Source organism: Corvus cornix, chromosome 1A, assembly GCF_000738735.6.
Source record: "Corvus cornix cornix isolate S_Up_H32 chromosome 1A, ASM73873v5, whole genome shotgun sequence".
In the NCBI taxonomy this organism is placed as follows: domain Eukaryota; kingdom Metazoa; phylum Chordata; class Aves; order Passeriformes; family Corvidae; genus Corvus; species Corvus cornix.
The window spans coordinates 32,187,630-32,200,500 of NC_047057.1; the positions used below are offsets into that span (position 1 = coordinate 32,187,630).

The 12,871-nt window shown below is 43.1% G+C and overlaps 1 protein-coding gene across 2 annotated transcripts in view; it reads right to left on the minus strand.

The window, feature by feature from the left end:
• The window catches only part of PPM1H (protein phosphatase, Mg2+/Mn2+ dependent 1H), a 134,419-nt gene that overhangs the window by 19,416 nt on the left and 102,132 nt on the right, over positions 1-12,871 (minus strand). For both annotated transcript variants that reach the window (XM_039570524.1, XM_039570523.1), the window contains exons 7-8: positions 2,845-2,908; positions 1,105-1,212 (exon numbers count right to left, since the gene is read on the minus strand). In XM_039570524.1, the coding sequence (XP_039426458.1) occupies positions 1,105-1,212; positions 2,845-2,908 (172 nt within the window). The remainder of the gene's footprint in view (positions 1-1,104; positions 1,213-2,844; positions 2,909-12,871) is intronic.

Here is a 12,871-nt window from a genome sequence, read left to right on the forward strand (position 1 = left end):
CACTCATTCATGACAAATTGGCCTTAGAGATGTTCCATGCAAGGTTAATTTAATAATTTGGTTCCTTCCTAGCAGTATGATGTTATTTGTGTGTTTTCTCTCATACTGCCATGGCAAGTGATAAATTCAAGGTCAAATACTGGGTATAGTTAAAACTTTGGCAATCCAGTTGACAATGGACAGTTTTCAGCATTTGGGCCATGGAAGCAAAGCTGCCTCTTTTTGTGCTGTCATCAGATGGTTTGCCCTTGCTTAATATTTTATGGAAAATATGTGACATCTGTTCCTTGACATAGTAACAGAAATGCAGTTACAGTGGGAGAAAAAAAAGCAAGGCTTGCATGTTCCTTGTTAACAAATACATTCAAATCCCTTTGGAAGGCTTGATATCCTTCACTGCAAGGTCTCCAGTGGTCAAAAACTGGGTGGAACTGCTTGTGATGAGGCAATTCAAAATGAAGGAGGCATTTAAAACTACCCTTAACCCAAATACCCCATAATCTCCTCGTTACACCATCATTTGGGAATGCACACTCTCATTATTTGGTGTTTGCACAAAACTATCAAAAGAGTTAAGAACTGAAGGTTAAGGGGCAGACAGATGGAAGCATAAAGTACCCTTCCTATGGCTCTTGGCATTTTCCTGCTTAAGAGTTGATCTGGTATCCTCTGTATAATGCAGGGCATTACACTGCTGTGGAGACATCCCTTCTGCAGTACACAGATTTACGTCTTCTGTGAAGGCAGCATGATCTAGGCCTTGACAGGAGTTGGAGCACGTGAAGGTGGGAGGAGAGATGGGCATCTGTCACACTGAATGGCAAGGCTACAGGATAACCATAGAACAGGGAGTGAGAAGGAATCAGTGCTCTGCAGGGATGTGGAGCAATCAGAGCAAGGGCATGCACTTAGGGAATTTAGAATCTACTATGAACTTAGTTCCTACTATGTGGATGTTACTATTGTGCTGCACCTTTGGAAACAGCAGCATGTTACCTGGACTGGACCACAATCAGAATGGATGATTTGAGAAGAACAAATAAACACACTAAGTAAATTTATTTCCCTCCCACAAATCAGACAGTTGAACCTTGGCTGTTTTACCTCAGGAGATGAGGACAGGAAAGGTTTGATGTATATATTGGAGTCGTGCACTTTCAGGTCATGATCTCCCAGTCCTCGGGTCACTCCAATTGTTGCCATAACCCGAGCCTGCAAAAAAAGAAAAGCAATGGGATAAAATCTTGTTACATGGACTGTGTCAATAGGGAATGAGATAACATTCTTAATCTGTAACTGCTACAGTTAGGGATTTCTCTCCCAGAAACTCTAGACTTAACATAGCTAATCAACGTCAAAGCTTTTCACACTCGTGCCATCTCCATTTTTTTCCTTATTTTAAGCTTTGTTTTCATCCACATCCTACTCAGTCACCATCTCTAAGGTACTGGGACTATGAAACCTAACTCAGTCACCTCACTGTCCACACCAGTCTGTGAGAGCATTCCTTCAGCAAATTATACTGTTAGTATAGGTTTTATAAAGAGGATAAGGAGCTTAATTACTCACATAAGGAATCTGTGGCACCTTCCTTTTGGCATATTGTTGTGTATTCCCTTCACCAGGGAAAAGTGCCAAAGGCCACCCTAAATTGCTGAACACACAGGTGACAGCAGCACTGACCACAGTGCTCTCTTCTAGGGAGAGTCACTCTACAGCAGGTCTGCAGTTCTCCCATGTCTACCCCTTCCTTCCCCCAGCACCTTCCTCTGTGGCATGAGTGGGGTCCCAAGAGATTCTGGGCTCTCCTTCATTACAGCTTCTCTAAGACTGACCAGGCATTCAGCCTCCCAGGGACACCTGCTCTCTGTGCTGGGCAGATCACTTTCCCCAAACTCGAGCTTAGCCACAGCAGCTTCTGAGCAAGGGAGCTCAGCATCAAAAACAGTGAGCAACTGACTCAGAATCATTTTGCCTCAGTAACTCCTGGCTTCATAGGGCCATAAGAAAGTAAATGAAAAAGATGTGCATGAAACATTTTGCAAATAATTATAAACCTAATCAAATTCACAGATAAGCTGCAGGTCTGAACCTTCAAAACATGGACTAATTTTGAAAAGTGTCTATTTTTGCATTGAGGTAAGAACCTAATGCAGCAGGAAAGCACTATTTAGAAACACAGCAAGCATACCAATATCAGCAAACTGACACCACTGCATCCTTATATTGATCCTACTGCTGCATCCAGCTAAGCTTGCTGGGACCGACACTAATGATCTCACTGTTCTTAATCACAGAGCTGAAAACAAAGTATACCAAACAGAACAGTGTTTCTCCCTTTCAACTATCAGCTGTCACACATCAGCAAAATTCAACGGGGAGTTCACATACACTAACTGAAGAAGATAACGTTAAGGGGTGTTATACCTGACAAATCCTGCCCTGATCCCCCCCTTTCCTAAATTAGAGTTTTGCATCTCAGAGCACTATTAAGTATCTTCCTGCTTTGTTCTAGTTATATTTTACAATGAAACAGGAACATTTAAAGTAAATTACTTCAGACAGTCTCATTGTAGCCTATTTACAATGAAAGAAAAACAAAAGCGAACTAAACAACAAATGACTATGTTTGCTGTAAAATGCTTTCTAGTATGTTGAGCTCCCCCCACCACCCCCCAGACATGAGAGTGATTTATGACAGAACCAAGATATTCTTTCAAGCTGTCAAAACGATAAAATAAAGAGATACTGAGTGGAAAACACTGGACTGCCACGGGCTAAACTGAGTGGTAAACAGCACAGAATTCCTTCTTCCTTTGGTCTGAGGAAAGCAAACATGCCCACCTTCTTGCCTTCTCCATATATAAGGGGAAACTTCAAGTCATCTTCCTCAATGGTTTTGTATGCCCTGTGGGGGGAGGACAAACAACATTTATGAAGCTTGCACTCAATTAGTGACCCAGTGCCCTGAAACAAGCAGCTGTGATTTCAAAAAAGGGGGAAAAAAAAAGATTATTTTTCCTAGGGACTCTGTCTTTGAACCAAGATGGAAATTTCTTTTCCTGCAGGAAGGTTTTCTGTAAATAATTATCCATTTCACCAAAAGGAAAAGTGAAGATGAGAAAATATCTAACATGACAGGCTGCTCCTGTAATATCTAACATAACTGATTGCAGAGAAAGAGGTGAGCTGGAATAACATCCTAATTAGTTAAGATATTGTTGGATATGACCAGCTATACCATAATACAGTGTCATAAAAAAACGCAAATTCAACCAAATAAAAAAGACTCAAACAAAACAACCCCAAACCCATTAAGAAACTAACCAATGCCTAGATTCACACTGTTAATGTGAAACGTGAGCAACAACAGGACGTGTACAGATGGTGTAAAACAGCTTTCTGATCCTGTTCTCACCCTCCAGGACCGCAGAAACCAAGACAAGCTTCACGTGCTGAAGTCTTAGGCTATTTAGTGCTCACTTGACGTTGGCTGCAACAGTCAAGGTTGTCAGAGGTTTCACATTTCACAGCAGCTTTCTCATGGACAAGAGACAAGAGAAGTAAATGCTCATGCTCTGATTCTGTTTACCGCATGCCTGCGTACTCTACCTTTTACACATCCAGCTGTTGACACTGATGAGGCAAGAAGGTTAGCAATTTTGCCAGTGAGAAATAAAAAAAAAAACAACAGAAGATGACAGTCATTCTCATAAGCTGTAGAGTCCTGTGGTTTGTATAATACATGCTTGAGATCAGGTGCTGGTGTACCTTTTTGGCTAAGGTACGTTGCCCCAGAGGGGCATGCTTCCTGTCATACAAAATCATCCTTCCTCAGCCTTTCCCGGCATGTTGTGCTTCCCTCCTGGCCCATCCATGCCCTAAGCCCTCGGGCTGATACCAAAAGCACCCCGAGTGCACAAACCGGGAGGGGGAGGGAAGGTGCTGGGCAGGTCCCCTGCCAGCCACTGCCAGCCCCTGCTGTGTAGCTCTCCAGCTCTCTGGGATGGCTGCCTGAGCTCCAGGGAGTCACATGGGATGAAGTTTAAGCAATGTTAAGGCTGTGACCTAAACCAGCAGGATATTAAAAATTAAGGGTGAAATCCTATATTGTAATCAAACTGCCCCCTGCTTCACCAAAATACGGCACAGGCCTGGGATCAATAAATGGTGCTGTGTATGTTGCATCACCCAGGCAAGCCTTGGACTTACTGAGAGTTGCATAGACATTTAAGCCCTGCCTTTACATTTCCCAGTAATCACAGGAAGGGATCATATTAGGGCTTTGGAGGTAAGGGAAGGACCAACAAAAAAGAGAAAAGCGACCAAAATGCATAGAAGAAACAGTAGTGGAGGACTTCTCTCCCATACTACAAAACATTACTATGTATGACATCCCAAAATGAAACTAGGTGAGGTTTGCAAATTACAGAGGGTCCTTCATGTAGTCAAGAATATCTTAGAATATATAACCATAATATTTGGCCATCTGTCTAAGAGACAATACAGTGAAGGCATTCAAATGGCATTCTGTACTGGGGAGGGCAAATAAATTAGCTCTTAACCCAGACAAAAAGACACAAATTACTACAAGTCGCCAGCATGATAATACTGCCCTGATGTTTAAATCCTGAAATAGCATTTAGTTGGGAAGGAGGAGTCAGTCATGCATTTTGCTCTTGTTCCTTCCTTTATTTCCAACAAATACCTCTGCCTCACTCACTAACTTGGATATCCTGGTTTGAATGTAGAGCAAAAATTGTACCATTTCTGACTACTCATGAACAGCTTCCAAATGGACCTACAGTACTGGAAGCCCTGGGAAAACATCCCTGAGGAGTCCGAGCTATGCCTTGCATAGAGCCAGTTGTGCTCTGACACCAAGAAAATGGGTATCAGCTGAGTCCATTGTGGGCATCAGTCAAATGACTAATCAAGCCACAAGCCTAAGAAGACAACCATTAGTACTGGCTGTTCACACTGTTGTACATATTTGTTAAAATAGCAAACAAAACTAAGATGATGTGACTTAACTACTTGCAGCCCCATTTTTAAAGGAAAAAACAAGCCCATTCTTTACACACAGACTATATTATCTGCAAGGTAACTGCAAATATTTAAGACCAAAGCCCTCCCTTTACACTACACTGTAAGTTGACAAAAACAGGGACCAAGCTTTTTTCCCTCTCTCCTCTTCCTCCTTATATTCTCCTGCACAACACCTCACACTGACTGTGCTTTAGGAAGAAGGGAAAAAAGTGTAATTTAGGCCAGTGTCCTTCCAAAGAATGGTCCCCACTGCTGAATCCAGCTTCTTTTATGGAACCATTACAAAAACCACTGTCCCTCAGGCCTTCAACTGTGACACCACAGTATAAGAACATTGGGGGAGGCCATGTTCCAAGGGCTACAGCTAACTTGTTCCATCAGCAGATTATGGAGAGCAGCTGGCTAGCCTGTGACCTCCTGAAGCCGTGCAACTAAGTGAGGGAGCCCCAGAGAGCTACAGTGATTTATTTTGTGGTTTCTCAAAGCCTGTCACCTCTTGGGCTTAGAACTTGGGTGTCAAACTCATCTCAAATGTGCTTTTACTGTTGATGTAGCTATTGCCTGAAAAATTATCAGCATTTAAAAGACAATGCTCAGAACTGCAACCACAGCAGCGGAGGTAGCACAGACACACTGAAAAGCAACCTGAGACACTTTAGAAAAGTACCTATATCCTGCGTTACTAGAGAAACAGAATTAATAATATACTAGCGTGTGGTTTGCTGCAAGAGAAGCATGAAGCACAGCTTTTCAGCTAACAACTCAGCAACTGCACTGGGCAGACGGAAAGAAGATATGAAGTTCATTTTAATTTATGCCCTGTGAAACCTCCCGTATTTTGTATGTGGGTTTATTTCACACAGACTACAACCTTCTGGACTATTTCTCTTGATTTTATGTAATAAAGTTGCATTTATACTTCTGTCTACTGTATATAAAGATATAATATGGCAGTAGGTATATCAAACACAGACATACAGAGAACTTGAGGGGGTGGTTTGGCTCTCTTAGTGCCAGCACGGCCTTATTCAGCCCTCTGTGTAATTCAGCCCAGCTCACTGTTTTAACAACACAGCATTGCAACCCTCCCCTCTTCCTGTCTTCCTTGTCCACATCCCAGGAGGTTTTGGTGGCCACTAGGGCATGACAAGAAAGGTTATAAAGACAAGGCAATGCTATTGCTTCCAGATCTGAGTGAGCCTAAAGCTTGTTAAGTACTTTTGCCACGTAAGCCTCTATTTTTCCAAATGGAAAAACAGGGGGAGCAGTGGGAAGTAGAAAAGGCAAGCTCATGCCCAGCTAGATCTAGCTGCATTTTTTTCAGTTAACTTTGTTTCTTCTTTTCATTTCAAAAGAATTATGAAATGCTACTGCTGTCCAAAAATACTGAACTAGGCCTTGACATATGTACCACCCACAAAGTTACATTTGGACTCAGGATCAACATTTTGGAAAACTGGGCCAAATCGCACCAGGAGCCAAAAGAGATGTCAGAACAAAAGAACTAGGACTGACATGATGTTACTCATATGCTAACTGGAATCTGCTCTAAATTCACGGTGAAAAAATAACCAAGAGCTACTAAATGCACAACACAATCTACAGAACAAGTTTCTTACAGTGCTGAGGTCATTAGCAGTGCTTTAGCACTCTTTAAATAAAAGATTATCAAAGTTACCTACATATTGCTGGGTCAGAACTTGAAAAACCAGTCAGCTCCCATATGCAAATTTAAGAGCCAAAATCCTAGATAATGTCTTACATGTGTTACGAGTTCTCCTGCCATATAAGTTGTTCTTAAAATTGGCCTTCTGAAAGCACATTCAAATTCACATAAGAGCAAAAGTTCATGACTAAAACCAAAATCCACATTCCAGTTCATTTCATGGCAAACTGTGTAAGGTTACTGGTCATGAAAAGCATTGTGTTGGCATCCCCAGGCACAACAGATGGTGTTGAAAACACAATCTACCTCTACCCTGACCTGGAAGGTTCAGTTTTGTGCATGACAGGGGAATCCAGACTGTGTTCTGCTTTTTCATGGCACTTCGCTTTAGAAAGTTTGTCTGTGTTTCACATCTCTGCTTGTGACACCTAATAGTAAACTGAGAATTAAACCTAAGGAAGAGCAAAGAAAATCATCATCAAAGGGCTTTAGCTTGAAGCATAGAATAAACCTACTTCTGGCAAGCAACCAAGAGAAAGTACTACTGCTTCACAGAAGTCCTAGTTCATACTGAGTACAAGGCTAAAGGCATCTCGGAGACAGGTCTGTAGATTGTGTGTATTTCTAGCACTGCTTTGCTACCACTCTAAAAAACCCCAAACCTAGGGTATCACCATACACCCTCCACCTGCCCCTACTCTCGTCCCCACCCAAAATAACCCAACTCACAACAAAACTACCCCAGATATCCAAACAACCTCCTTCTCAAGCTCAACTTTCTTTGGTCATACCAGCAGAAAATCACATATTAATATCTGAGCAACACAAAACTTTCTTTTTTTTCCCTCCCACACAAGTAATCAGTGGAATGGAGCTCACCCTTTGGGTAACAGCTTAAATCACCAGTCCAAAAGGAACTGTTCATCTGTACTGTCTGTTGAACTACAGGTATCTAACCAGTGTAAAGAGCATGCTTACTATCAAGAAGAAAAGATGTGCAGTGCAGGTTAGGCACAAAGCCACTGAAAATTATACAACTTATGTCTCAACTCAGCCATAATCTTAAAAATGTCCTTATACTTGTGCTTCTGCAGAGTCAGGATCTTTAAATCCAGACAGCACTGTCTGATACTAAGTACCCTCTAGATAGGTTAGCTCTAAAGTTCAGTGTCTCAGTATCTTTCCCCTATTGCTCATCTGACACACAGTTTAATGAAACAAAATTACAATAAACAAAGATAATTAAAGCACACAAACTACAGCAGTGTTTGTTAAGAGAAAAGATGATGGCAAAGCCAAATCAATTAAAGACTGATGCACAAGCACATGTGCACAAAATTGTTTCTAGGGGAAGATCTACCCTAACCAAGATAATCTCACAGGCCTTCTTTCAAGTAAAGAGGAAAACACACAAGTTTTAAAACACTCATTATTACCAGAAAATTCAGAAACACCTTTTTATGAACCTGAAAGTATATAATGCTTCATTTCGTAAATCCCAGTTCTGTCTACCAATCTACAAATCAAAAAAATATAAAGTATCTCAGCTTGACTTGTACACATATATGATCTCTGGTTTGGTCAAATCAGACTAGTTTGTGAGCCTTGGACCTCCAGGGAGCCTTCACTGCTGTGTACAGTCCTAAGACGGAGTCTGGACTTCAGAGAGCACCAGCACCATATATTCCTGTGGAAGTAATTCCTAAGCAAAATGAACTATCCATCTTGGCCAGCCTAGTTTAAAGACTCAAGCACCAGAATCTTTTCAGGCATTTCCTGGAATGTGGCTGACTTTTTAGTCTATTCACCTCTAATGGAGCATTAAAAGAAAGTGGTAGAAGAAAAGTTAGGGACAGGATTGTCAAGCATCTCAAGTATTTAGAGAAGTCCTTGACCAAAAAAGGATAAATCAGGGAAAAAAATTATGAAGATATTTAAAAGCAATCTCCCTTACTGCTTTTGTGCTCAGGAGGCTGGGAGGGACAGAGCAAGAGTATTGCAAGTGCTCTCATTCACAGCTTGTGAGCTGTTGAGCTTCCACTAGTGAGTGACAGAACCTGTGTGCAGATAATGCAGCTGCACATCAAGCAGGTTCACCTTCTACAACAGACTCAGCAGGCCGAGTCTTTCTTTTTTTGCCCCAGTGAACTTGCTGCCTTAAACACTTCTTAAAATTTCATTTCTTCTACTCTTAAAAGACAAACAGGAAGGTTTGTCAGCAATTTACTCTGGAGATAGAGGGGTAAGGGAAGTGGGCTGTTAACACTCTATGGGCTGAGTGCACTGGAGTGCACTCTGATGGAAACACCATTTGTAAATCTGTATTTTGCCGTATTTCTTGTTAAAAGGATGTTTTGAGGCAGATGGGAGAAAGGCTGCGTGTTAAACTCACAGTGCCTGCTCCACACTTGCTAGCTGGGATCCTCTGGAAGCAAAGGAAATTGATATTAAGACAGATTGACAAAGCAAATTCTTCTGGGAAAGATCTCTGCAGTGCAGGATGGAGGAGGCAGTGAGACAGCAAGCAGAGACCTCACCAATCCACAGCAGTGCTCAAACTCCTCCAAGGAGCAAGAGGCCTTCTCTCGGCCAGAAGCAGAGCCATAAATCAATCTTGGGTAACAAGGGAAAGAAAGAGAACTTCTATGGACCCAGCTGAAGTTATGTCAAATTTGTGCAGATGGGGAAGCCAGAGAAAGCATGAGTGTGGAAAGAGACTTCACCTTATCAGAAAGAAGGGCTGTTTTTGCTTGGGTATTCAGATTGAAGATTATCTCATTCCAGTTTAGTTTCCTTCTGATGAAACAGAGTGGGACCCTTTTGTTTGCCCTTGCATACGTGGCCCCCTGATTCCACACCAAGGCAAAGCCCAAGTGGAGAGGCACAGCCATGTAGGGACAGATCTTAGATGAACTGCTTCCAGAAGGAGATGCTCTTGCAGGACATGACTCAGACCAACCTCACGCTTATCATTCTCATTTGGCCCCATAGAGGCTGTCTACAAAGAGCTTTACTCCAGACTTAAGCTTTCTCTTTTGTTGCAGCAGTATTATTTTCCTGTTTCTGCTTTCTCCTGCCCCAAAGACACTGGCTCAGCTCCGGTGGCATGTGCACACTTGGGGGAAAGAGCCATTCATCACTGTCAGGAGACGTGCTGTACACAGCCGGTCAGCTCTCACCTCCCGCTGCTCCTGCAGCGAGGGCTGCAAATCTTGAAAAGATGCATAACATGCACATTGCAGACAGCCATTCATCATCACAGAGCTGTGCCCCCCGACACCCAGGCACAGCCCAGCAAGGTGCTCTAGCTGTGTGCACCTCCCGCTCCCTGCCACCTTGCAGCAAGACACAAGAGCACAGACACAGAAAGCAAGGCAAGTGACTGCGGATGATGGTTTCTGCTGCAAAAATTATATCCTCTCTCTCCTCCAGAAAGGCCCAGTGCTGCAAAGGTGCCCCATAATCATTAAATTATGAAAATGTAAGTTGCTGGAAGGAAATTAATATCAGGCATGACTGGGGAAAAGGTTGCTTTCTCATGAAGTAATTATGAAATTAAAATTTGATCTCTCCCTGGCGATTGTACAAAGGATACGGCTGAGGTCTCAAACACAACAATACAGCCAGGATTTCAGCAGAAGAAGCACACAATGTTTCACTAGACAAAAAAGCTCAATTAAAAAAATGGGGGAAGGATAATTTTTTGTAAATTACATGATTTTGGCTAAAAGGCACAATCAAGCAGGTTAGAGCACAGGGTTTGCAGACTTCCAATTACTTTTTACAAGTTGGAATCAAGCTGTTAGGAAATGCAGCTTATCTGAATAAGACTAATAATGCTAAGCTAATTAGACCCTCAGGCATTAGCCAGCAGATAAATTCAGGCCAAAAAGAGGGACACTGTCACTTTAAATACTGCCTTGGGATCGGTGGAAAAGCTAATGAGGAGTGTCAGTTGGGGCTGTTTTATTAGGTGGTTCTCTAGAGACTATAGCCTGAGGTTTCTGTAGCAGGGCTTCGGCGCTTGATTCAATAAATCAATTTATATTAAAGGAGGGTGCAACACAGGCGCCAGCTCCATAAAGCATTTCTGTGGCATTTCTCAATCTGCTCAGGCACTCCTTGGGCAGGCTACCTGAATGTGCTGTCAAAGGACATTGAGCCCAGCAATAAAGAATAAGATAGCGGCTGCATCGGCAATATTTGTTCAAATCAGCTCACACATTACCAAGCAAAACATGTACATTGGCTCTCACTGGGGTATTCTGGATCCCCAATAAGTGATTAATGAGAGCCTGGTTTTTGTGAGCTGGAGTCTGAACCGCAGACGGCAAGGCAGGCTGCACAATGAAAGCAAAAGGCATCCATCCCAAACAAAATAAAACGGCTTGAAAAGTGAAGTTGCTTTTTTAATCAGATGCTTAGAGGCTGAAAGACATTCCCTGTTGGAAAGAAAAGGGCGAGCGCAGAGTAGGCTGGCAGCTTTCCAGGCAGTGGACAATATTGACTCTAGAATAAAATGGGTTTTGCTCAGCGCTTGCCTCAGGGCACCAGCCTCCCAGCTTTGGAATAAATCATGAGGGCGGGCGATTCCCCAGCACGGGCTGACCCTCGGGAGCTGACCCCGTGTGCCACAGCACCCCCTCACCAGACATATGGACACGGAGCTGGCATGGGCTCCACTGCTGCTGCAAAGATGGCACACTCAGAGTCAGTGCCCAATTCCCCTGCTCACTGCCTCCTTGGGCTGCAGCCCATGGTGTATGGTGGGTACTACACTGCCTCAGACCATTTCTGATGGGGTGCAGTTCAGCTCTGCTGTTCGGCTCTGCCTCTCCTGGAGGGCAAAGGAAGCAACCAACAAATAGGTCAAAAAATATACTTGTTATCTAGATCTCTTTTGCCATGCTAAAATCAAGTCAAAAAGCTGAAGTTGTGAGCTGGAAACAAGCCTTTAAAGAACTCCACTTCAATGCAAGCAGTAGAAAAGCCACTGTTTTTGTTCCAAGGACGAGCAGAAAATTAATTTTGAAACCACCAAAGTTGATGGCAATTGGTAGTGCCTTCTGGATGTCTTTGGTTAAGAACAGCGCTGTACTGCTACTCCAGCCCCATGGAAGGCTGAGGGGGGAACTCTGGAAGGAGCCACAGTGAAGGACACAGCCAGTCAGAAATGCAAGTTTGGGAAGGTTCTAGGATATAGTCAAAGTAAAGTCCTTCAAAATTGTTCACAGTGGATGTACAAGTGAGGGAAATCTGACCAACTGTGTCTTAACTTTAAAAGGCAGAGACAGAGAACACTAATTCTGTGCAGTCCTTTAAAGGAGCAGCTATCACCAGGCCTGCTGTTTACCCCCACTATACTGTCATTTCAGGTTACTTGCCCCCCTTTTTAGCACTGACCACTCTCTGCTTACATGGCCCCTGAGTCTTTCCTGATGCTTCTGTTGCCAGGACTTGCCAAAGTCACCAGGACACCTCTCTCCGATACAAGTTTAACCTCTACAAGCCATGGGCTTGAAAACCCCAGCCCAGAGACCCAGCTGTGAAAGACTGTCAGTAATACAAATATCTGCCAGCAAATTATGGCTGGAGACAGCTTGAAAGCTTGTTCAGCAGGACACACTGCTCTAAAGATGCCTCGCCAGCTACAGTACATGTTTTGCAATAGTTGTTCAACCACAACACACATGGGGCAAGGGTGCAGGAAGGGCAGCTCATGGTCAGCTCTCACCAGTGTGGGATTTATTTTAGGTACATTTAATACAGCATTATTTCTCATTGCAATTGCCACTGCAAAGAAAAGAGAAAGGGTAGGAGTGCAGAGCGAGAAGGGAAAGGCTGGTCTCAAAGCAGTAACAGGCAGCTTGGACTAGTGATGCGGTACACATTGCTGGATCAGTGGTTGTCCTAATGCTGTGGGGAAACTTGGCAGCTGTGCTACCACTGTGGGCTGTGGAGACAAAGCCAGTGTGGAAACTTCACATTAAAAAAAAAAAAAAAAAAGAAAGAAAAAGCAGAAAGAAAAAATAAAGGGCCAAATGCATTATAACAGACCCAAAGACAATAATCTTTTGTAATCCAAACAAGCTGGGCAAGCCAAGCCATTGTTGAGAATCTGAAAAGCTCCGGAGCAAAGGAGGAGGATAAAAATGA